General features: G+C 71.9%; 3 protein-coding genes across 5 annotated transcripts; all 3 read left to right on the forward strand.

The window, feature by feature from the left end:
* Nucleotides 1–361: 361 nt before the first annotated feature.
* Nucleotides 362–8,219, forward strand: MED26 (mediator complex subunit 26). 2 transcript variants are annotated; one of them, XM_060184742.1, is made up of 3 exons: nucleotides 362–417; nucleotides 6,017–6,091; nucleotides 6,245–8,219. In XM_060184742.1, exons 2-3 carry the CDS (start codon nucleotides 6,026–6,028, stop codon nucleotides 7,703–7,705), a joined length of 1,527 nt encoding a protein of 508 aa, XP_060040725.1. In that variant the 5' UTR covers nucleotides 362–417; nucleotides 6,017–6,025; the 3' UTR covers nucleotides 7,706–8,219. The 2 variants fall into 2 exon arrangements, with proteins under 2 accessions (XP_060040725.1, XP_060040724.1); XM_060184741.1 differs by lacking the exon at nucleotides 362–417 and adding an exon at nucleotides 2,344–2,676.
* A 1,411-nt stretch (nucleotides 8,220–9,630) lies between these two features.
* SLC35E1 (solute carrier family 35 member E1) lies at nucleotides 9,631–13,089 on the forward strand. Of its 2 annotated transcripts, none has more exons than XM_060184744.1 (6): nucleotides 9,631–10,076; nucleotides 10,291–10,361; nucleotides 10,483–10,620; nucleotides 10,892–11,017; nucleotides 11,169–11,345; nucleotides 11,461–13,089. In XM_060184744.1, exons 1-6 carry the CDS (start codon nucleotides 9,671–9,673, stop codon nucleotides 11,641–11,643), a joined length of 1,101 nt encoding a protein of 366 aa, XP_060040727.1. In that variant the 5' UTR covers nucleotides 9,631–9,670; the 3' UTR covers nucleotides 11,644–13,089. The 2 variants fall into 2 exon arrangements, with proteins under 2 accessions (XP_060040727.1, XP_060040726.1); XM_060184743.1 differs by having other exon boundaries at nucleotides 9,632–10,076; nucleotides 11,100–11,345.
* Nucleotides 13,090–16,319: 3,230 nt separating this feature from the next.
* Nucleotides 16,320–21,850, forward strand: CHERP (calcium homeostasis endoplasmic reticulum protein). Its single transcript, XM_060184738.1, is given in 17 exon segments — nucleotides 16,320–16,474; nucleotides 16,692–16,865; nucleotides 17,452–17,729; nucleotides 17,842–17,993; nucleotides 18,089–18,200; nucleotides 18,283–18,372; nucleotides 18,773–19,016; nucleotides 19,301–19,461; nucleotides 19,551–19,778; nucleotides 19,780–19,987; nucleotides 20,095–20,333; nucleotides 20,401–20,534; nucleotides 20,643–20,729; nucleotides 20,818–20,961; nucleotides 21,152–21,259; nucleotides 21,336–21,451; nucleotides 21,539–21,850. Coding segments are annotated over 17 exon segments (2,694 nt in total). The 5' UTR covers nucleotides 16,320–16,449; the 3' UTR covers nucleotides 21,733–21,850.
* Nucleotide 21,851: the final 1 nt, after the last annotated feature.

Below are 21,851 nucleotides of genomic sequence, written 5' to 3' on the forward strand. Positions count from 1 at the left end.
GAAAAGAGCCCCTGGGCCAGTGCAGGAGGGGAGACTGAGGCACGGAGCCCGGCCCAGCCAGAGCGCTCCCTCGGCTCCAGGTGCCCACTCCCACTCCCTCGCACCCGGGGTCCCCAGAGCCAGGGCCCGAGGGAGGATCTTGCTTCCAGCCTCTGGGTGGCGGGTGGTTTGGACCTGGGCTCCTGCCTGGGGGTTAGGGGTGTAAGGTCTGCCCCCCACCCCCCCAGCACAGCCTCAGCCCTGCACCTGGACCCGCCCCCAGGCCCAGGCCGCTGCCTTGCAATTCTCCCGCTCTCTTCTCCTCATTTTGCCTAAAGCTTTAGAGAGAAGAGACCCCACACCCCCTGGTCCCCTACAGTGAGCTGCCCCCGGAGCCGGCTGTGATGCTGGGGCTCGAACCTGGGGCTTCCTGAATAGGTAAGCTGTCTCCGGACCCTAAAGGAAAAAAATCACTACTATTTTATGAGGGAGAGCACCAGAGCCAGAGAGAGAGGGCAGCGCTGATAAGACTCCTGCCCAAGGCCCTGGGCTCCCGCCCAAGGTTCAGTCCGAGCTGGGCAGGCCTCTGTCTGTCCGTCTGTCTCGCCTTCCTGGGGTGACTTCAGCAAAGGCAGAGGGAGCCGGGGAGGAGGGGGGCCCAGGGTCAGCAGAGGAAGCCCCACCCCCAGCAGCCCTCAGTCCCCTGCCCCTGAGGGTGTCTCCCCAGAGACTCCCCTTGGGCCCAGGAGATGGCGCACGGGACGGGCGTCTGCTGTGTCACCCGCCCCCCCCCCCCCGAACCCCCGCCACCATCTTCCAGCCACCTTCTACCATCTACCCGCCACTTGTGAAGCGGCTTCCCTGCAGGTGGGGAGCCGGGCCTCGAACCCAGATCCTCGTGCGGGTCCTCGCGCTAGGTACTGTGTGCGCCTGACCCCTCCACTCCTGGTCTTTTCAATTGCCAACCTGCCTTTTAACCTTTTGACCAAGGACAGTAAGATACGTGTACATGTGTAACATTTTTTCTTTTTTAAGTCTTTTTAATATCTTTATTGGATAGAGACAGCCAGAAATCGGGAGGGGAGGGGAGACAGAGACAGGGAGACCCCCGCAGCCCTGCTTCACCACTTGTCAAGCTTCCCCCCTGCGGATGGGGGCCTGGGGGCTCGAACCCGGGTCCTTTACGCTCAGCCAGGTGCGCCCCCACACGTCACGTCCCTCAGTTCTCCGCATAAGGCGCTAACCCCCCCCACCTGGGTCCTGCCCGGCCAGCAGCACCGGGACCCCACCCCCCTTTTGCTGCAACCCGCCAAGCCCGGTCCCGGTCTGTTGGTGTCTACACCCGCGAGCGACCCTCTGAGTGAGCACCACCGGTCTCTGCGGACTCCTAGGCTTGAAGTTTCACATCTGAATTGGGGGCCCCCCCGTGGGCCGTGAGAAGCCTGCGACCGCTCCGCGGAGGCCCCAGGTTCAATCCCCAGCACCAACCAGCAGCAGCCAGTGCTCCGCAGGGCTCTGGGGGAGACGGGGGGGGGGGGGGGGGGTGTGTGTGGCTCAGTGGGTAGAGTAGAGGCTTCAGGTTTGAGTCCTGGCGTCAGGTGCCGGAGTGATGCTCTCGGGTTCTCTCTCTCCTTTCCTTCTAAGTAAATGTCTTTAAGAAAGCGCAGAGCAGGGCAGGGGGAGACAGCATCATGGTTATGCAAAGAGACTCTGAAGGCTCTGAAGTCCCGGGTTTGATCCCCTGCACCACCGTGCACCAGAGCTGATCAGTGCTCAGGCTAAAAAAAAGAAAGAGAGCGCAGAGCAGTGGCCTTTGAGTTTTAAAGAGAGTAAGTGGGAGGGAGCCAGAGGCTAGTTGGGGAGGGGTCTCCGCAGGATCCGTCCGTCCTGCCGGGCTGGGTGGGGGGCGGCGGGGAGGGGCAAGAGGCCCCAGGGCAGGTGGGCTCGGACCCGCTGGAGCCCAGACCCCCGGCCCAGAGGACGAGGCCCCACCGCACCCGGGAGAGGGGGACAGGGCGGGCTGCGGTGGCGGCTCTGGGCGGGGGGCTCAGCGCCAGTATCCCCGCACCCCCCTTCGCCTCCTCGGCACCCCCCGCCCGTCCGCCCGCCCACGGATCCGCTGCAGCGGGCGGGCGCGGGGTCCCCCGAGCCCTGGAGAGGCCTGCGGTCTGACGCGCCCGGGCTCCGGGGGTCGCCGGGGGCGTGGCCTGCCGCTCCGGGGGCGTGGCCTGCCGCCGAGGGCCGTTGAGCGGCGGTTGGGCGGGGCAACGGCCGCGGGGCGGGGCTCGCGAGGCGCCTGCGCGCGCCTGCGCACCGGCCTCGGGGCCGGGCCCGCGCGACGCCCCGCCCTCCTCCCAGCCTGCCCCGCGCGGCGCCGACGCTGCGTGCGGCGCGGTTTCCCGGCGTGCCGCGCGCGGGCCGCTCGCTGGAGTCGGCTCTCGAGGCGGCGGCGGCGGCCCCGGCGGCTCCTGGTCCTCGTCCGCCGGCCGCGGCGCCCCGGGCCTCCCCCGCGCCCGCCGGCCCGCGCCCCCGGCCCCCGGCCCCCGGCGCCGCGGGGAGGAGCGGCCCGGCCCGGCGCCCCGAGCCCCCGCCGCCCCCGCCGCCGCCGCCCCCCGCGCCCAGGCAATGACAGCGGCTCCGGCGTCCCCGCAGCAGATGAGGGACCGGCTGCTGCAGGCCATCGACCCCCAGAGCAACGTGAGTGCCGGGGGGACCCCCGAGCCGCGGACGCGGGGCCCGAGACCCCCGGGGAGCCCCCACATCCGGGCCCCGGCGCGCGCGGGTCGCCCCCGCGCCCTGTCAGCGCGGCCTCCGCGGGCTGCCGCCGGGGACGAGGGTCTCGGGGCGGGGGGACGCCCTGTCCGCGCCCGCCGAGCCCCTGGGTCGCCCCGAGGGAGCCCCCGCCGCTCGCCCGGGCCCCGGCTGCTGTCAGCGCGGCCGGGGGGGGGGGTCGCCGCTGCGGGGCGGGGGCGGGGGCGGCCCCCCGGCTGCCGAGCTGGGGACCCCGAGGCGCCTGTCGCCCGGCCTTTGGGGGGGGGTCGCTGTCGGGGCCGAGCGTCGGGGTCTGGGGGCGGGGGGTCCCTCCCTGCTGCCGGGCGACCCCTGCCCGCGCCCGCCGAGCCGGCGACCCCCAGGGAGCTTCCCCCCCCCCCCCCGCCGCCGCCGCCGGGGCCCCGGGTCCCGTTAGCCCGGCCGGGGCGGGGGGCGGGGGGCGGCGCCGGGGGTCGCGGGTCTGCGTGGGGGGGGGCCCGAGGGCGGCCCCGCGACTCAGCCTGGAGCCCCGGGTGCGTGGGGCCCCGCGTCCCCGCTTCCCAGGGCTCCGCTGTCGGGAGACGAGGGTCTCAGGCTCGGGGGGTCCCGGGGCGGGGGGCGCCCCCATCCGGCCTGGACCCCAAGCCACGTGGCCCCCCGCCCGTCGCGGGTCGCCCTTCGCCTAAGCCCGGGGGGGCGGGGGGTCCTCCAGCTCCTGTCACAGGGACCCCGCCGGGGGTCGCGGCGCCCCTCTGCCCGCACCCGCCGAGCCGGGACCCCCAGCCCCTCACCCAGCTTTCCGGGGGCTGGTCGCTGGGGCTCGAGGCTCGGGGGGCCGGGGGGAGCTCGGGGGTCTCCCCGCCTGTGCCTGTCGAGCCGGGGACCCTCAGGGGACCGGCCCCCAGCCGCCCCCGCGCCCCCTGGTGCGGGAGCCCCTCTCCCGTCTCAGGGCCCCCCCTTCACCCCGGCCCGGGGAAGGCTCCGCCGCGGGGCGGGGGGAGTCGAGGCTCTTGGGCGGGGGGCACCCGTCTCCCCGGCCTTCTGGGGGTCCCCGACCGGGACGGGGACCTCGGGCTGAGGGCGCCCCCACCGGCGGGCCTCCGCGCTCGCGGCGTCTCGGGACTCGGGTGTCGGGGAGGAAGCCCTGGCTGGGGGTCGCTGCGGGGAGGAGGGGCTGGGCGCCCGAGGGGACCCCGCTGTCCCCCTTGCTGGGGCCCGGGGCGGAGCGTCTCTGTCCTGCTCTTGGGGCCGTCTGCCTCTAGACCCGGGGTCCCCTCTAGACCCGGGGGCGACCTCAGACAGCCGGGTCAGGACACCTGCTGCCTGGCGGGCGACACAGATCCGGGACGCGGGGACGGAGCGGGGCCCAGACCTGTGCCACCCAGGGGGGACCCGGCCCCCGGCCCCGACACTCAGCGGCCCCCCGCTCCGCTCCGGCTGCACTCGCCAGAGCCCTGCGGCAGGCGGGTGGACCCGCGTGGGGACCGTCCCCGGGCCTCCGGCCACCCCTCCCCTCCCCTCCCCTCCCCGCAGGGTCGCTCCCCACCGGGGGCGCTGAGTTGTGGGGTGTGCAGGCCGCCGGCAAGAGCCTTGAGAGGGCTGCACCGGGGGTCCTCTGGGTCCCGCGGGTGGAGTGGGGGTCAGGGAGAGCCCCAACCCGCCATTGTCAGAAGCCCCTGAGCTTGTGGCAGCTTGAGGGGCACCGTGACCCTCAGCCTTGACGCTCACTCTCCAGGGCCCCAGGGTGGGACGGGGGTCCCGTCTCTCTGCCCCTGGGGGCCCCCACTGCCCTGTCCCCGCCTTCCTCACTGGACGTAGGGTCCACTTCCGGCAGGTGGCTCCCCATCACGCTCGGGGTGGGGACCCAGCTGAACCTCAAGACGCGCTTGTCTGTCTTCCCGGGTGGCTGTGTGGGGGATCCCTGCGGAGTGCGGGCTGGCAGCCCGGGTGCAGAGGGGCCACCCGGAAGTGGCGGTGACCACAGGAAGTCCGGCGGGACACACGGGAAGCTGTGGGTGTCCCCGACTAGGGGCTGGGTTCGGACCTCGCTCCTGGATCTGTCTGGTTAGTTAGTGGGTCCCCTGCCAGCCTGCCCGCCTGGGGCTGGGGCTGGCTCTGACGGAGGAGTGGCCTGGGAGGCGGGGGCTGAAGCTGGTACAGACCAGACACAGAGACCCAGGGAGGCTGGATGGGGGAGGCTGGGTGCGTGCAGGGTGCAGGGAGGCTGGGTGCATGCAGGGAGACTGAGTGCATGCAGGGTGCAGGGAGGCTAGATGTGGGAGGCTGGGTGCGTGCAGGGAGGCTGGGTGCATGCAGGGTGCAGGGAGGCTAGATGTGGGAGGCTGGGTGCATGCAGGGAGGCTGGGTGCATGCAGGGTGCAGGGAGGCTAGATGTGGGAGGCTGGGTGCGTGCAGGGAGGCTGGGTGCATGCAGGGTGCAGGGAGGCTAGATGTGGGAGGCTGGGTGCGTGCAGGGAGGCTGGGTGCATGCAGGGTGCAGGGAGGCTAGATGTGGGAGGCTGGGTGCGTGCAGGGAGGCTGGGTGCATGCAGGGTGCAGGGAGGCTAGATGTGGGAGGCTGGGTGCGTGCAGGGAGGCTGGGTGCATGCAGGGTGCAGGGAGGCTAGATGTGGGAGGCTGGGTGCATGCAGGAAGGCCGGGTGCAGGAGAGGCTAGACAGGTGCAGGAGGCCGGGTGCAGGAGGCTGTATGTAGAGGCTGGAATCAGGGAGGCCGGGTGCGGGAAGCTAGTTGCGGAGGCCGGGTGCCGGAGGCTGTGTGCAGAGGCCGGGTGCGGGGCCAAGGCAAGCCGGGCTGGGGGTTGGGGGGCGGCCCTGGCACGAGGTCCTGACAGCTCTCGGTCCCTTCCTGCTTCTCGCGGCCCCGCCCCCGCCGGCGCTGCCCGCCCATTGGCTGCCAGGCTTGGGTGCCGGCCAATCGCCGGGCTGCCTCTGCCTGGCCCCTGATTGGCTTTTGGCAGGCTGGGCGGGCCAATCAGAGCTCCGGAAAGTTGGGGGCTAGGGCGCGGGGCTGCGCGGGCCGTGAGACCTGCCCGCGCGGGCCGTGAGACCTGCCCGCGCCCGCCCCGGCCCGGCCCCTCCTCCGTGACCCCTCGGTGCCCTGCCCGCGCCCCCTCCGCCCCTCCCGGCTGCTGCCCGCTCGCCCTCTGGCCAGGCCTCGAGGCGGCGGCAGCGTGCGGTGGGGAAGTGAGGGGAGCGCCCAGGAGGGCTGCGGGATGGGGGGCCGGGATGGGCGCCGGGCCTCACACGCGGGCGGGCGTCCTGCAGATCCGGAACATGGTGGCAGTGCTGGACGTGATCTCCAGCCTGGAGAAGTACCCCATAACCAAAGAGGCCCTGGAGGTGAGTGCGGGCAGCCCGGGCTAGGGGGCCGCCCCGCGCCCCGACCCTGACCCCCGCCCCGCCCCGCCTGCCCCTCGCCCCGACCCTGACCCCCACCCCGCCCCTTGCCCCTACCCTGACCCCCGCCCCGCCCGCCCGCCCGCCCGCCCGCAGGAGACGCGCCTGGGCAAGCTCATCAACGACGTGCGCAAGAAGACCCAGAATGAGGAGCTGGCCAAGCGCGCCAAGCGGCTGCTCCGCAGCTGGCAGAAGCTCATCGAGCCGGTGGCGCAGGCGGAGGCGGCGCTGCGGGGGCTGGCGGGCGCGGGCTCGGCCAACGGGGGCCACCACTGCCGGCCCGACGCCGCGGCGCGGGGGCTGCAGGAGCTCAAGAGCCGCCTGGACCCGCCGCGCCTACCCGCGCCCCGTGCCGACCGCCCGAGCGGCCGCAAGCGCCGCGGGGACCCCCGCGACCTGGGCCCCCCCGGGCCGGCCCCCAAGCTGCCCAAGGCCGCGCCCGAGCCCCCGCCCGCCGTCCCGTCCCTGTCCCCACTCCCCACGAACGGCGTCGCCGGCAGCCCCGAGCCCGGAGACTGTGACCGGCCTGGCGGCGCCAAGATTCCCGTGAACGCCGTGCGCCCGCACGCCGGCCCGCCGGGCCCCGCGCCACTGGACAGGGTGGACGCCAGGGCCCCGCCGCCGCGCTGCTCCTTCGGCCCCCGGAACTCGCGGCTCGAGGGCCCCTGCGCCCGGAGGCGCAGCCCCTACGCGCCCAAGGGCTCGGCGCCCAGCCCCTCACCGCGGCCGCCCTCGCTCGACGCCTCGCGGGTGCCCTCCCCGCTCCCACCGCCCTCCGCGCCCCTCCCGCACCCGCCCGACCCGGAGCCGCCCGAGAGCCGCTGGCCCGAGCCCCCCGTCGGTCACCCGCGCCTGGCGGGCCCCCCGCCCCGGCCCGGACTCTCGCCCGACGCCGCATCCCCGGGGCCCGGGCCAGGCACCGACAGCCGGCGGAAGAAGCGCTACCGGCCGCGGGACTACACGGTGAACCTGGACGGCCAGGCGGCCGAGGTGGCGGCGGGCCTGAAGCCGGTGCGGTTAAAAGAGCGCAAGCTGACCTTCGACCCCATGACCAGACAGATCCGCCCACTGGCGCAGAAGGAGCCGGCTCCCGGCGGCCCCCTGCCCGCACCCCCCGCCGCTGCCACCGACCGCGATGCCGCCGCCCCCGAACCCCCGCGGGCCGAGGCGGCACAGCACAGCCCCTTGGAGCAGACGAACTGGAAGGAGCTGTCGAGTAACGGCCTGATCCAGACCTACCTGAGCCTGCGCAGCAGTCTGCTGGCCTCGGGGGCGGGGGCGGGAGCCGGAGCCCAGGGCCCCCACCTGCGGCCGGAGCAGCTCGCCCGCCCCGCACACGTGCTGCTGCCGCCACCCAGCCCGCCCACCGAGCTGCCCGGCCTGGGCCGCGAGGTCTCGGACGCCGACGTGGCGCGGCTGCAGGCTGCCGAGTGGCCGGGCGTGAACGGCTGCCGGGACACACGGGGCGCCTGGTTCGACTGGACGCAGTGCATCCCGCTGGACCCGCACGGGGACGAGGGCCGCCTCAACATCCTGCCTTACGTCTGCCTGGACTAGCGCCCCAGGCCCCCTCGAGAAATGCTGCTACCGGTTTACTGACCCGCCCGGGCCGGGCCCGCCGGCCGGCGCTGCACACGAGCCAGCCCCAGGCCGGCGGCCAAGGCTCAGGTTGGGGCGCGGCCCCGGTTCGAGTCCCGGCCCCGTCTTTTCAAGCGATGCTGCAGAAATGTTCGGTTCCCTTCCCCCCTTCTGACCTCAAGCCAAACAACCCCCCTTCTCTGGCCTCCCCCCCCAGCCAGCTCACAAAGGTCCCCTCTCTGGAGCCCCCCCCAACACACAGCAGCCGCGGGTGCTACTGGGGCGGGAGGCCGGTCTGCCCGCTGGAACACTCGGAACCATTCCTCTAGAGCCTTTGCCTTATGGTTACTCCTCAGCGCGATTCGCAAAATCAAGGAGCCTTAGTGAATGTACAAACCAGACTTCTGCGGCGGCAGAAGCAGCGACTCGGCCGTTTGGTCCAGCGTGTGAACATCTTGTGATATATGTGTGGAAATAAAAACCATTTGCACAAGCTCTGCGGGCTGTCTTCCAGCCCCCCCCCCCCAATGGGGACGGGCTCACGACCTGGCCTGCGGGGCTGCTGGCAGGACCCCCTCCCCATCCTGGGCCTCCGGCTGCCGGGCCGAGCCGGGTCATCCCACTGGGACTGGGACTGGCTCGGGTGCAGACAAGGAGGCGGCACAGATGTGGCCTGGGGACAGGCCGGCCCTTGAGGGGAGAGGCACCAGTGAGCGGCTGCCCTGGACACCCACCACTCGGCTGTGTGTGGGGCGGGGTGTCTCCTGAGGACACGCGCCAGTGTGTGACGCCACCCTCCCAAACTTGCTGGGATCCCCCAGGGAAGGGAGGTGGTCGCTTTTCTCCTATTTATTTAGTCTCCGGGGCTCGGTGTCTGCGCTATGAATCTTCTATCTTTTATCCATTGTTGTTGCCCTTACTGACGTTGTGTATAGGTCAGAGAAATTGAGAGGGGGAGTCAAAGACGGACGCCTGCAGGCCTGTTTCACAGCCCGTTAGAACGACCCCCACCCCGTATCTGGGGAGCTGGGGGCTCGAACTGGGATCCCAGCGCCAGTCCTTGTGCTTCCTACTAAGTGTGCTTAACCCGCTACGCCAGTGCCCGACCCCATTTTATTGATTTTTTAAAGTGGGACACGGCCCCGAGCCCTGCTGAGTTCTGGCTGCTGGTGGTGCTGGGCTTTGAACTCAGAGCCTCAGGCGGGAGAGACGGTTTGCAGACCCCCGGCCCCCCAGCTCCGATTGTAGATTTTTAACTTGTGAGTAAAGACTGGGAGCCGGGTGGCAGTGCGGCTGGTTACAGTCCCAAGGATCCGGGTGCGAGTCCCTGGTCCTGAGGGGCTTCGCAAGTGGCGCAGCAGGGCTGTGGGTGTCTTCCCTATTTGAAGATTGGTATTCACGGGAGAGAGGGGACAACCAGCCGTCGCTCTGGTCCTCGTGCTGCCGGGGACCGACCGGGGCCCTGACGCTGGAGAGTCCGGTGCTCGCACGTCGCGGCCACCGCCTCCCGTCGCCACCTCGCCGCCCCTCCCCAGAGTCGGGGGCCCGGCGCGCGGCGGCTGCGTCTCCTCCCCGCGCCCCAGCTGGGGGCCCCGCCGCCCACTCGCACGACGGCTCCTCCCGTGGGGCCCCGAGCCCACCCCGCCGCCCCCCAGCTCGGACCCCGGGTCCCCCGGCTCCCACAGCCGCGCCGCCCGCCCCTCGCCCCGGGTAGGCGGGGCCCGCACTGCCTACGTGTGGGCGGGCGCGTCGGCGGCGCGCGGCAGTGACGTCACACGACCGCCGACCAATAGGAAGCGGGGCGCGGCGGTGACGTGAGGGCGGAGCCGGCCAATGGGCGGGCGGCGCGGCCGGGGGGGCGGGGCGGCGGCGCGTTCGGGGTGACGCGGGGCGGCGCGGGCCAATGGGCGGCGCGCGGGGTCGGAGGGCGGCCGGCGGCGCAGGATGGCGGCGGCGGCGGCGGCGGCGGCGGGCGCGGGGCTGGCGGGGGCGGCGGGCGGCGCGGGCGGCGGGGCGCGCGAGGGCGCGCGGGTGGCGGCGCTGTGCCTGCTGTGGTACGCGCTGAGCGCCGGCGGCAACGTGGTCAACAAGGTGATCCTCGGCGCCTTCCCGTTCCCCGTCACCGTGTCGCTCTGCCACATCCTGGCGCTCGTGGCCGGGCTGCCGCCGCTGCTGCGCGCCTGGCGGGTCCCCCCCGCGCCGCCCGCCGCGCCCCCCGGCGCCCCCGGCCCGCGCCTGCCGCCGCGCTTCTACCCGCGCTACGTGCTGCCGCTCGCCTTCGGCAAGTACTTCGCGTCCGTGTCGGCGCACGTCAGCATCTGGAAGGTGCCCGTGTCCTACGCGCACACCGGTGCGTGCGGGGCGGGGCGGGGCGCGGCGCGGCGGGACAGCCCGGGGGCGCGGGACAGCTGCTCTGCGGGACGGGGCGGGCGGGGCGGGGCGGGGCCAGCCCGGGGGGGTGCGGGACGGGACGGGGGGGGGCGCGGGACAGCTGCTCTGCGGGACGGGGCGGGACGGGCGGGGACGGGGCGGGACGGGAGTGCAGAGGGCGCCCTGCCCCGCAGTGAAGGCCACGATGCCGGTGTGGGTGGTGCTGCTGTCCCGGCTCATCATGAAGGAGAAGCAGAGCACCAAGGTGAGCGCGGGTGTGGCCCGCGGACATTGTCCCGCCCCGCCCCGTGTGTCGGCGGTGTGTGTGCGCGCGGGGTGCGGGGCCCACGGCCGCCGGTTGCCGCACTCAGCCCGCGCCGCCGCAGGTCTACCTGTCCCTCGTGCCCATCATCGGCGGCGTCCTGCTGGCCACGGTCACCGAGCTGTCCTTCGACCTCTGGGGGCTGCTGAGCGCGCTGGCCGCCACCCTGTGCTTCTCGCTGCAGAACATCTTCTCCAAGAAGGTGGGGCCCCGCCGTCCCTGCTGTGCGGACAGACGGACAGACAGACGCCCGCCAGGGCTCGGGCTCTCCGGGGGCCGCGGCTGCGGGAGCCTGTCTCTCCCCCCCCCTCAAACCGCGGCAGAACCAGCCAGTGGCTCCCGGGAGAGAGGGGGAGAGAGAGAGGGGGGGGAGAGGGAGGGAGAGGGAGGGAGGGAGGGGGAGAGGAAGGGAGGGGGAGAGGGAGGGAGGGAGGCAGGCAGGGCGGCTGGTCGAGTTGCGGGACCAACCCCAGGTGCTGCGGGACTCGCGCATCCACCACCTGCGTCTGCTCAACATCCTGGGCCGCCACGCCATCTTCTTCATGGTACCCACCTGGGTGCTGGTGGACCTGTCCGCCTTCCTGGTCAGCGGCCAGCCGGTGGGTGTTGCTCGGCCGCCCGCGCCCCCCCCCCCCCGCCCCGCCCGGGGGTCCCCTGGGGCTGACGCTCCCCCCCCCCCAGGGCTCACTGGCCCGCTGGCCCTGGACGCTGCTGCTGCTGGCCCTGAGCGGCTTCTGCAACCTGGCGCAGAACGTGGTGGCCTTCAGCATCCTCAGCCTCGTCAGCCCGCTCAGCTACTCCGTGGCCAACGCCACCAAGCGCATCCTGGTCATCGCCGTGTCGCTGCTGCTGCTGCGGAACCCCGTCACCGGCTCCAACGTGCTGGGCATGCTCACCGCCGTGCTGGGCGTGCTGCTGTACAACAAGGTGGTGCGCCGGGCGGGGGATGGATGGAGACGGGACGGCTGGGCGGGCGGGGTCTGGGAGCCGCCCTCACCCGCCCCCGCCCCTACCCCCTGCCCCCTGCCCCCTGCCCCCGCAGATCAAGTACGACGCCAACCAGCAGGCCCGGAAGCACCTGCTCCCGCTGTCGGCCGGGGACCTGGGCGGGAGGGGGTCTCCGGAGAAGCCACAGAACGGGACGCTGTTCCCCGGTCACGGCGAGTTCCTGCACGGACGCCAGACCCACCCCGGGGCCCACAGCTTCGCCCGCTATGACGTGTAGCCCCGGGAGGAGCCGGGGACCCGCCCGCCTGCATCCCCAGAGGAGCCCCGAGTCTCCCCGCCGGCTCCGGAATGTTCTGGAAGCTCGGGGCCTTCCACAGGGCAGAGTCGCCGCCCAGGGGCCGCCCCGGCAGCACTGTCGGACCCTCTGTGGCGCCCTGCCCTCCCCCCCCAGTACGGGCCCTGGCGGCTGAAGCCCGCCTTTGGGGTCCTGGGACAGAGCTTTCTGGGCGGGGGTCTCTGTAGCTCTGTGTTGGGGGCTGTGCCCTGGTCCCCGCGGGGACCGGCACGGACACGGAGCCCCGAGACTGGGGACGCGGACCCTGGGATCACCCAGCCCATTGGGGCTCTGGTGGTCCCTGGGGGGCTTGGTGTCTCGGCAGAGCTGGGCCCTACCCTCCTCTGCCCCTCCCAGCCACCCCCTTCCTGCCTGAGCCCCCCAAGAAGGCTGGACGCCCCCTTCCTACTGCCCAAACCTGACCTTCCAAAGGGACGGCCTGGGGGGGGTCACAGGGCCCCCGTGGACCCCAAGTTCTGGGGTGCCCTCCTCCCGCAGTGAATGGGTGCACCGGTCTCCCTGTGGGCAGGCAGGCTGAGCCCCCAGAGGAGGGAACCTTCCTCCCTCTGGCCTCTGGGACGACCGTGTGGCCTGACCTGACGCTGGGGTGGGGGGCGCTGGGAACCCCCCTCCTGAAGTCACGGCTGGCGCTGGCGACGTCGTCGGACAGACCCACAGCCCTCACCGGCCCTGGGGCGGGGGGGGGGGGTCAGGGGGTCGAATCCAGGACCAACACACTGAGCCCCTCCCGCCCGAGAAGGGTTTGGAGTAGCGCCCACCTGCAGACCTGCAGACCCTGACATTTTATCCACCTGCATCTAAAAAGCACTAGGTCGGCCCTGGGGTCCCCCACCCGGAGCACGGGGGGGGGGGGAATGGCTGCAGGGCCCCTGGTGCCCACTGTCCCCCCCCACATCAACCAAAAATAAACACGGGTCCCGGGGACTCGGGACAGCTGCGCAGGGTCTCCCTGTGGCTACCCCCTAAAAGAACAAGGCCAGGATGTGGGGTGTCAGCTCTGGCTGCCCGCAGGGGAGGGTGGTGCCCAGGAGACCGTGTCGCCTTCCCAGCCTGGTTGATTTACGGAGACCTCAGTCCCAGGCTTCCTCCAGGGCGCTGGGGGTTGGGCTCGAACTCGGGTCTCTTCCCACACCAGGGCGGCGCCCTGTCCCGTGCTGTGCACCTGACATCCAGCGGCCTCTGCCTTCTACGCTCCCAGGAGGCACCTGGGGGCTCGGGCCTGCACCCCGCCTGGCCCAGCCCTGTTTTTTATTTTTTGGGGGGCACAGTGAGCAGAGTCCAGGACCCTCAGGTGGGAGGTCCTGGGCCTGACCCGATGGTCGTGTCCTGCTGCTCCAGTTCATTAAAACTTGTTTGCTAGAGACGCAAGTGCAGCTTCAGCCCCCAAATCACCGTGAGCCAGAGCTGAGCAGGCTCTGGCAAAAGGGGGTGGAAATGAAGTGGAAAAGGGAGGGAGAGAGACGCCTGCAGCCGGTGCCTCTGCTCTGGAGGTTTCCTTCCTGCAGGTGGGGATGGAGGCCATGAACCCGGGTCCTTCCTTGTGCATGAGAATAGGTGCACTTGACTGAGTGGGCCACTGCCTGGCGCCGTAAAAATTTAATTTGGAAACATTTATTCAGTTACCAGATAGACAAGTGCTTCACCATTTGCAAAGCTTTCCCCTCGCAGGTGGGGACCGGGAGCTCGAACCCAGGTCCTTGCGCGTGGGAACGCCCCCTGGCCGGGGAAAACAGAATCAAGTTGTTTACATTGGCCGTGGAGGTGGTGCAGTGGATAGAACACGGGGCTCCGGCATGAGGTGCTGACTTCAGTGCCCGGCAGCCCGTGTCACAGGGTGTCTGCTGCTTTCTCCTCTCCCTCACTGGCAGGGATGAAAATCACGGTGCCGGCCAGAGGCACCCCAGGCTGAGCACACACAGTATGAAGCTGTAAGGATCTGGGTTGGAGCCTCTGGCTCCCCACCTGCAGGGGTGAAGCTTCGTGAGAGGCGAAGCAGGGCTGCAGGTGTCTCGTCTCAACTCCTTTCTGGCCTGTCCAAAAAACGGAGCAGCAGGGAGTCGGGCGGTGGCGCAGCGGGTTAAGCGCAGGTGGTGCAAAGTGCAGGGACAGGCATGAGGATCCCGGTTCGAGCCCCCGGCTCCCCACCTGCAGGGGAGTCGCTTCCCAGGCGGTGAAGCAGGTCTGCAGGTGTCTGTCTTTCTCTCCCCTTCTCTCTCTGTCTTCCCCTCCTCTCTCCATGTCTCTCTGTCCTATCTAACAACGAAATCATCAACAATAATAACTAGGACAATAAAAAACAAGGGCAACAAAAGGGAATAAATATTTTTTAAAAACCACTTCTTTAAAAAAAAAATGGGAGGTGGCTAAGGCACTAGACCCTCAAGCATGAGGTCCTGCGTTCAATCCCTGGCAGCACATGTACCAGAGTGATGTCTGGCTCTTTCTCTCCTTTATCAATAAAATAAATATTTTTTTAAAAAAATAGGGAGTTGGGCAGTAGTGCTGCAGGTTAAGCACACATGGCGCAAAGCGCAGGGACGGGCATAAGGATCCCGGGGTTCGAGCCCCCGGTTCCCCACCTGCAGGGGAGTCGCTTCCCAGGCGGTGAAGCAGGTCTGCAGGTGTCTGTCTTTCTCTCCCCCTCTCTGTCTTCCCCTCCTCTCTCCATTTCTCTCTGACCTATTCAACAACAACGACATCAATAACAAGGGCAACAAAAGGGAATAAATAAATAGTAAAAGGAAAAACTTTAAAAAGCCACGAGCAGCAGTGGATTGGATCTGGATTCACAGTGCAGGCACAGAGTCCCGGCGAGAACCCTGAAGGCAATAAATAAATAAATAAATAAATTCCCCTGGAGCCCTGCGGAGCTCTGGCTGCTGGTGGTGCTGGGGATTGATCCCGGGACCTCAGAGCCTCGGGCGGGAGATGACCGCAGAGCCGTGACGCCGTCTCCCCGGCCCTCGAGTGCGGTTCCTGCCACAGGCGGCATCTAGTCACCGGTGTCACGGCTCTGGGGCTTCGGGCGGTTCTGTGGGAGGCAGAGAGACCCTCGGGCCGCCCGGGGCTCCGCTCGATTCTCTGGAGCCTCCGACGCCAGGCAGCGCCCTTGGCAGAGCTGGGGTGGCGTCTCCCTGCCCGCGGCTCAGATCGGAAAGAGTGGGGGTCGGGCGCGCGAGCGGTGGAGCAGAGCTGCGGGTGTGTCTCTCGTTTTGTCTCTATCCAGTAACGACGGGGGAAAAAAAACAAAAAAGGAGAAGCAGGGAGGACAGACGCCTGGGGTCTCGAAGCCGGATCGAATCCCCGAGCCTGGCGGGGGCCTCTGTGCGGTGGGTGCCCTGCTGCCCCCGTCGCCGCTGGTGGTGCAGCTGGAGCCCCCCCACCCCGCCGCCTCTGTGCCCCGACAGCCCTGGGCGCCAGGCATGCGGGCTTCTGGGCGCGGGGCCCCCGAGAGCGAGATCTGGGGAGCCGAGACCCCCAGGGGGAGATCTGGGGAGATGAGACCCCCAGGGTGAGATCTGGGGAGCCCGAGACCCCCAGGGTGAGATCTGGGGAGCCGAGACCCCCAGGGTGAGATCTGGGGAGATGAGACCCCCAGGGTGAGATCTGGGGAGCCGAGACCCCCAGGGTGAGATCTGGGGAGCCGAGACCCCCAGGGTGAGATTGGGGAGCCCGAGACCCCCAGGGTGAGATCTGGGGAGCCCAAGAACCCCAGGGTGAGATCTGGGGAGATGAGACCCCCAGGGTGAGATCTGGGAGCCGAGACCCCCAGGGTGAGATCTGGGGAGCCGAGACCCCCAGGGTGAGATCGGGGAGCCCGAGACCCCCAGGGTGAGATCTGGGGAGATGAGACCCCCAGGGTGAGATCTGGGGAGCCCGAGACCCCCAGGGTGAGATCTGGGGAGCCGAGACCCCCAGGGTGAGATCGGGGGGCCGAGACCCCCAGGGTGAGATCTGGGGAGCCGAGACCCCCAGGGTGAGATCTGGGGAGATGAGACCCCCAGGGTGAGATCGGGGGGGGGGGGGCGAGACCCCCAGGGTGAGATCGGGGGGCCGAGACCCCCAGGGTGAGATCTGGGGAGATGAGACCCCCAGGGTGAGATCGGGGGGGGGGGCGAGACCCCCAGGGTGAGATCGGGGGAGCCCGAGACCCCCAGGGTGAGATCGGGGGAGCCCGAGACCCCCAGGGTGAGATCGGGGGAGATGAGACCCCCAGGGTGAGATCTGGGGAGCCGAGACCCCCAGGGTGAGATCGGGGGGCCCGAGACCCCCAGGGTGAGATCGGGGGAGCCCGAGACCCCCAGGGTGAGATCGGGGGAGATGAGACCCCCAGGGTGAGATTGGGGGGGGTGGGACCCGAGGGTGAGGCTGGGGGTGGCTGGGAGGCTTAGGTTGGGCTGGGGCAGGTCCTGAGACACCCAAGGGTGACGGGGGCGCTCTCGGCGCCCTGCCCGGCCTCCCCGCACCCCGGGGTGTGTGGGGGGGAACAGCCTAACGGCCGGGCGCATCCACGGCGCTTGTGCGCCTGCGCAGTGCTTCCCGGGCGCATGCGCACCGGGCCTCGCGAGGCACCCGCCGTGAGCACTTCCGGCGTCTCCCGGGCAACGGCCGTCAGGGGCGGGTCGCGCCGTCGCAAAAGGCCCGCGCGGCGCGCCACTTCCGGCCGGCTTCCGCGGACGGCGCAGCGGGGCGAGCGGGAGGCGCCGTGGGGCGGACGGGACCGCAGCCATGGAGATGCCGCTGCCGCCCGACGGTGGGGGCCGGGCCGGGCCGGGCCTGGGGGAGGCTGCGGGGAAGACCCCAACCCGCCGCGGGGGTTCCCCCGGACGCCCCTGTGACGCTGTGGGGAGGGGACCCCGCCACACACCCCGAAACCCCCCTCCCCCGTCACGGTCGCCGAAGCCCAGCCGGCTTCCCCCGCGGGTGTGTGGGGGGAGGGTGCCGTGACCCCGTGACCCCGCCGCCCCCAGACCAGGAGCTGCGGAACGTCATCGACAAGCTGGCCCAGTTCGTGGCGCGCAACGGCCCCGAGTTCGAGAAGATGACGATGGAGAAGCAGAAGGACAACCCCAAGTTCTCCTTCCTGTTCGGGGGCGACTTCTACAGCTACTACAAGTGCAAGCTGGCGCTCGAGCAGCAGCAGCGTGAGCGCGCGCGGGGGCGGGGCCCTGGATAGGGGCGGGAGGTGGGCGGGGCCGCGGGAGGTGGGCGGGGCCCTGGATAGGGGCGGGAGGTGGGCGGGGCCCTGGGTAGGGGCGGGGCCGCGGGAGGTGGGCGGGGCCCTGGATAGGGGTGGGGCTGTGGAAGGTGGGCGGGGCCCCGGATAGGGGTGGGGCTGTGGGAGGTGGGCGGGGCCCCGGATAGGGGTGGGGCTGTGGGAGGTGGGCGGGGCCATGGACGGGGTGGGGCCGCGGGAGGTGGGCGGGGCCCTGGATGGGGCGGGGCGGTGGGCGGGACCCTGGATAGGGGCGGGGCGGTGGGAGGTGGGCGGGGCCCGCGGGGAGGGGGCGGGGTCCGGCCCAAGGGGCGGGGCGGGACCGAGCTCCCCAGCGCCAGCTGCTCTCCGGGCTGTCAGGCCTTCCCGTCCCGTCCGTCGGGTCTCTGTGGCCCGCTGACTCGTGACCACGGCTCACGAGGGGCAGAGGGGAGCAGGGGTGGGGGCGGGCCCGGTTCGAGTCCACGGCGCCCCCCCTTTCGCCGCCGCCCACGCCGACGCCCCCGCCCCCCCAGTGCTGTGCAAGCAGCAGCCGCCCGAGCCGGAGCCGGCCGCGCAGACCCCCGGGGCGCCGCCGCCGGGCGCGGAGGAGCTGATCCAGCACAGCCAGTGGAGCCTGCAGCAGCGGGAGCAGCAGCTGACGGCCCTGCGCCAGGAGCAGGTGGCGGCCGCCGTGGCGCTGGCTCTCGAGCGGCAGCTGCAGAAGCTGCGGGACGACACGCAGCTGGACGTGGGCGAGTTCGACGCGCTGCTGCAGCCCATCATCGACACCTGCACCAAGGACGCCATCTCGGTGCGGGCGGGGGCGGGGGCGGGGCGGGCGGGCGGACCCGGGAGCAGACCCCCGACGGGACCCAGCCCGCCCTGCCGCCGCCGCTCAAGCCGCCCCGCCCGCCTCCCCGCAGGCCGGCAAGAACTGGATGTTCAGCAACGCCAAGTCGCCCCCGCACTGCGAGCTCATGGCCGGACACCTGCGCTCCCGCATCACGGCCGAGGGCGCCCACTTCGAGCTGCGGCTGCACCTCATCTACCTCATCAACGACGTGCTGCACCACTGGTGCGCCCGGCCCTCCCTTCCCCTCCCCCTGCCCGCCCCGCCGAGCCCCTGCCCGCCCCGCCCCGCCCCGCCCCTGACGGCCCCTGCCCCCCCAGCCAGCGGAAGCAGGCTCGCGAGCTGCTGGCGGCCCTGCAGAAGGTGGTGGTGCCCATCTACTGCACCAGCTTCCTGGCCGTGGAGGAGGACAAGCAGCAGAAGATCGCCCGGGTACGAGCGGAGCGAGCGGTGGGCACCCGGGCCTGACCCCTGACCCCCGCCCCACCTCCTGACCCCTGACCCCCCCCCCCAGCTGCTGCAGCTCTGGGAGAAGAACGGCTACTTCGACGACTCCATCATCCAGCAGCTGCAGAGCCCGGCGCTCGGCCTCGGCCAGTACCAGGTCAGCCTGTCTGCGTCCGTCCGGCTGCTTCTCCGCCCCGTGGCCGGACACCCTCACCTGCGAGCCCCCCACGTGTCCCCGTCCTGACCCTTCACCTGACCGTGACCTGTCCCGTCCTCACTCCTCACCTGACCTTGACCGGTTCCCGTCCTCACCCCCAACCTGTCCCATCTTGACCCCTGACCTGACCTGTCCCGTCCTGACCCATCCCATCTCCACCCTGTGGCAGGCCGCCCTCGTCAGCCAGCCCGACTGTCCCCATCCTGATCTCTGACCCCTCCCGACCCCCACCCGACCTGATCTGTGACCTGTCTCTGTCCTGTCCCGTCCTGACCCCTGACCTGCCCCTGTCCTGACTCCCGCCCGACTCGTCCCCGTCCCGACTCCCGTCCCGCCGCAGGCCACCCTGATCAGCGAGCACGCGGCCGTGGTGCAGCCCGTCCAGCTGGCCTTCCAGCAGCAGCTGCAGACGCTCAAGACGCAGCATGAGGATTTCGTCAACAGCCTGACGCAGCCGCCGCAGCCGCCCCCCCAGCTCCCGCTGCCCCCCCTGCAGGAGGCCGAGGCCAAGGCCCCCCCGCCCGCGCCCACCCCCGCGCCCGCCCCCGCGCCCGCCCCGGCCCTCCCGCCCACCACGCAGCCCGGTAGGCCCGGCCGTTCCAGGACAGGGGGCGCTCGGGACAGAGGAGGGCACACTGGGGACGGGGGCGGGCGAGGGGGACACCGGCCGGGGGGTGGACGGAACAGACGGGGGGCAGCGCGGCGGCGTTGGGCGCTGGGTCTCGCTCGGGGGCCGCCGCTCAAGCCGTCTCCCTCCTCCCGCCCTCAGGCCACGTCCGCGCCCGGCGGGGCAGGGAGGGGGCCGGCTCCGGGAAGGTGGCCGGGGGTCCCCCCCGCGCTGACCGCCCGCCCGCCCGCCCCCTTCCAGAGGACAGCAAGGCCCCCCTCCCGCTGGCCGGCGGCCCCGAGTACGATGCCGCGGGCGGGGTGCAGGAGCCCCCCCGGCCCGGCCCCCACGAGCAGGCCCCGCCCAACAAGCCCCCCTGGTTCGACCAGCCGCACCCCGTGGCGCCCTGGGGGCAGCAGCAGGTAGCCCGGCCGGGCGGGCGGGGGCAGGGGAGGGGCGGGCAGGGGGCTGCGGGGAGCCCCGTCCACTCACGCGCCCCCTTGCCTTGCAGCCCCCGGAGCAGCCCCCGTTCCCGCACCACCAGGGGGCCCCCCCCCACTGCCCGCCCTGGAGCGGCGGCCCCGAGGGCCTGTGGGCCGAGCAGCGCGGGGACCCCGGCTGGGGGGGGCAGCGGGAGCCCCCCTGGGGCGGGCAGCCGGAGCCGGGCTGGGGCGGCCAGTTCGAGGGCCCGTGGAGCGGCCAGCACGAGCAGCCGCCCTGGGGGGGCGGCCAGCGCGAGCCCCCCCTTCCGCATGCAGCGGCCGCCTCATTTCCGGGGGCCCTTCCCGCCGCACCAGCAGCACCCGCAGTTCAGCCAGCCGCCGCACCCGCACGGCTTCAGCCGCTTCCCGCCACGCTTCCTGCAGGACGACTTCCCCCCGCGCCTGCCTTTCGAGCGCCCGCCCTACCCGCACCGTTTCGAGTACCCGCAGGGAGACTTCCCCGCAGGTGGGTGGGGGGGTGGTGCCCGCGGGGGGTGTCCCCACGGGTCGGGTACCGGGGAGCCTCTCTCGGCCCCTCGGAGCCCCTGACACCCTCCCCCGCCCGCCGCGCAGACATGGGGCCCCCCCACCACCACCCCGGCCACCGCATGCCGCACCCCGGCATGAACGAGCACCCGCCATGGGGGGGCCCCCAGCACCCTGACTTCGGGCCTCCGCCCCACGGCTTCAACGGGCAGCCCCCCCACATGCGGCGGCAGGGGCCCCCCCACATCAACCACGACGACCCCAGCCTGGTCCCCAACGTGCCTTACTTCGACCTGCCCGCCGGGCTCATGGCGCCCCTGGTCAAGGTAGCCCGGGTCCCGGGGGGCGGGGGGCACCCCAGAAGGACCCCGCCTGACCCCGCCCCACCCCCAGCTGGAGGACCACGAGTACAAGCCGCTGGACCCCAAGGACATCCGCCTGCCGCCTCCCATGCCCCCCAGCGAGCGCCTGCTGGCCGCCGTGGAGGCTTTCTACAGCCCCCCCTCGCACGACCGGCCCCGGAACAGGTGCGTCCCGGGACCCGCACCCCCGCGGCCTACGTGCCGTGGGCCCCTCGCCCTCTCGCCCGCGGCCCCGCACCCACGGCCCCCCTCCCCTCCCCTCCGTCCCCGCAGCGAGGGCTGGGAGCAGAACGGCCTGTACGAGTTCTTCCGCGCCAAGATGCGCGCCCGGCGGCGCAAGGGCCAGGAGAAGCGCAACAGGTGGGCCGGGGGCTGGGGGCCGGGCGCGCGGGGGCCGGGGCCGAGCCGGAGCCGTCCCGACCCGTGACCCGGGCCCCTCTCTCCGCAGCGGGCCGTCCCGCTCCCGCAGTCGCTCCAAGAGCCGCGGCCGCTCGTCGTCTTGTTCCCGCTCGAGGTCCTCCAAGTCCTCCGGCTCCTACTCGCGCTCCCGCTCCCGCTCGCACTCGCGCTCCTACTCCCGTTCCCGCTCCAGGTGGGCCTCTGCCGCGCCCGCGACCCCCTTGATGTGCCCTGACCCGCTGACCCTTCCTGACCTTGCCTGACGACCCCTGACCCTCGCGCCGATTCCCCCAACACCCTGACCCCCTCTAGCCCCCGGACCCGCCTGACCCGCCCCCTCCCCCCCACTGACCGTCCCGTCTGTCCGTCTGTCTGGCCAACAGGAGCCGCAGCCACAGCCGCTCGTCGCCCAGCCGCTCCCGCTCCCGCTCGCGCTCCAAGTCCTACTCGCCCGGCCGCCGCCACCGCTCGCGGAGCCCCACCCCGCCGCCGTGAGTGTCTTGGGGTCTGGGGTCGGAGTCCGGGGGGGGGGGGGGCACCCGGGTGACGCCCCGTCCTCGCCCACAGCGGCTCCTCCGCCGCGGCCACCGCCGGCGCCGGCCTGGGCTCCAACTCTGCGCCCCCGATCCCCGACTCGCGGCTCGGCGAGGAGAACAAGGGCCACCAGATGCTGGTCAAGATGGGTAGGTGGGGGGCGGGCGGGCGGGGGCAGGGGCGGGGGGCGGGGGCCCGGGCCGCCCCCCCTGACGCGAGTCCCCGTGCATCCGCAGGCTGGAGCGGGCTGGGCGGGCTGGGCGCCAAGGAGCAGGGCATCCAGGACCCCATCAAGGGCGGCGACGTGCGCGGCAAGTGGGACCAGTACAAGGGCGTGGGCGTGGCGCTGGACGACCCCTACGAGAACTATCGGCGCAACAAGAGCTATTCCTTCATCGCCCGCATGAAGGCCCGCGACGAGTGCAAGTGACGGACGACGGACAGACGGACGGGGGGCAGGGGTCGGGGGACGCGCCCGCCTTTATTGCAGCCTCAGGGCCCGGCTCCGGCTCCGATTCCGGGGAGGCAGGCCGCCCCAGTGGGCCCGCG

This window comes from Erinaceus europaeus, unplaced genomic scaffold (assembly GCF_950295315.1).
Source record: "Erinaceus europaeus unplaced genomic scaffold, mEriEur2.1 scaffold_649, whole genome shotgun sequence".
NCBI classification, from domain to species: Eukaryota; Metazoa; Chordata; class Mammalia; order Eulipotyphla; family Erinaceidae; genus Erinaceus; species Erinaceus europaeus.

Coding starts and splice junctions, on each gene's coding strand:
- MED26 (XM_060184741.1), top strand. CDS start 2,605: ATGACAGCGGCTCCGGCGTCCCCGCAGCAGATGAGGGACCGGCTGCTG. Junction 2,677..6,016: donor CCATCGACCCCCAGAGCAAC/GTGAGTGCCGGG, acceptor GGCGTCCTGCAG/ATCCGGAACATGGTGGCAGT. Junction 6,092..6,244: donor TAACCAAAGAGGCCCTGGAG/GTGAGTGCGGGC, acceptor GCCCGCCCGCAG/GAGACGCGCCTGGGCAAGCT.
- SLC35E1 (XM_060184743.1), top strand. CDS start 9,671: ATGGCGGCGGCGGCGGCGGCGGCGGCGGGCGCGGGGCTGGCGGGGGCG. Junction 10,077..10,290: donor CGTGTCCTACGCGCACACCG/GTGCGTGCGGGG, acceptor CCTGCCCCGCAG/TGAAGGCCACGATGCCGGTG. Junction 11,346..11,460: donor GCGTGCTGCTGTACAACAAG/GTGGTGCGCCGG, acceptor CTGCCCCCGCAG/ATCAAGTACGACGCCAACCA.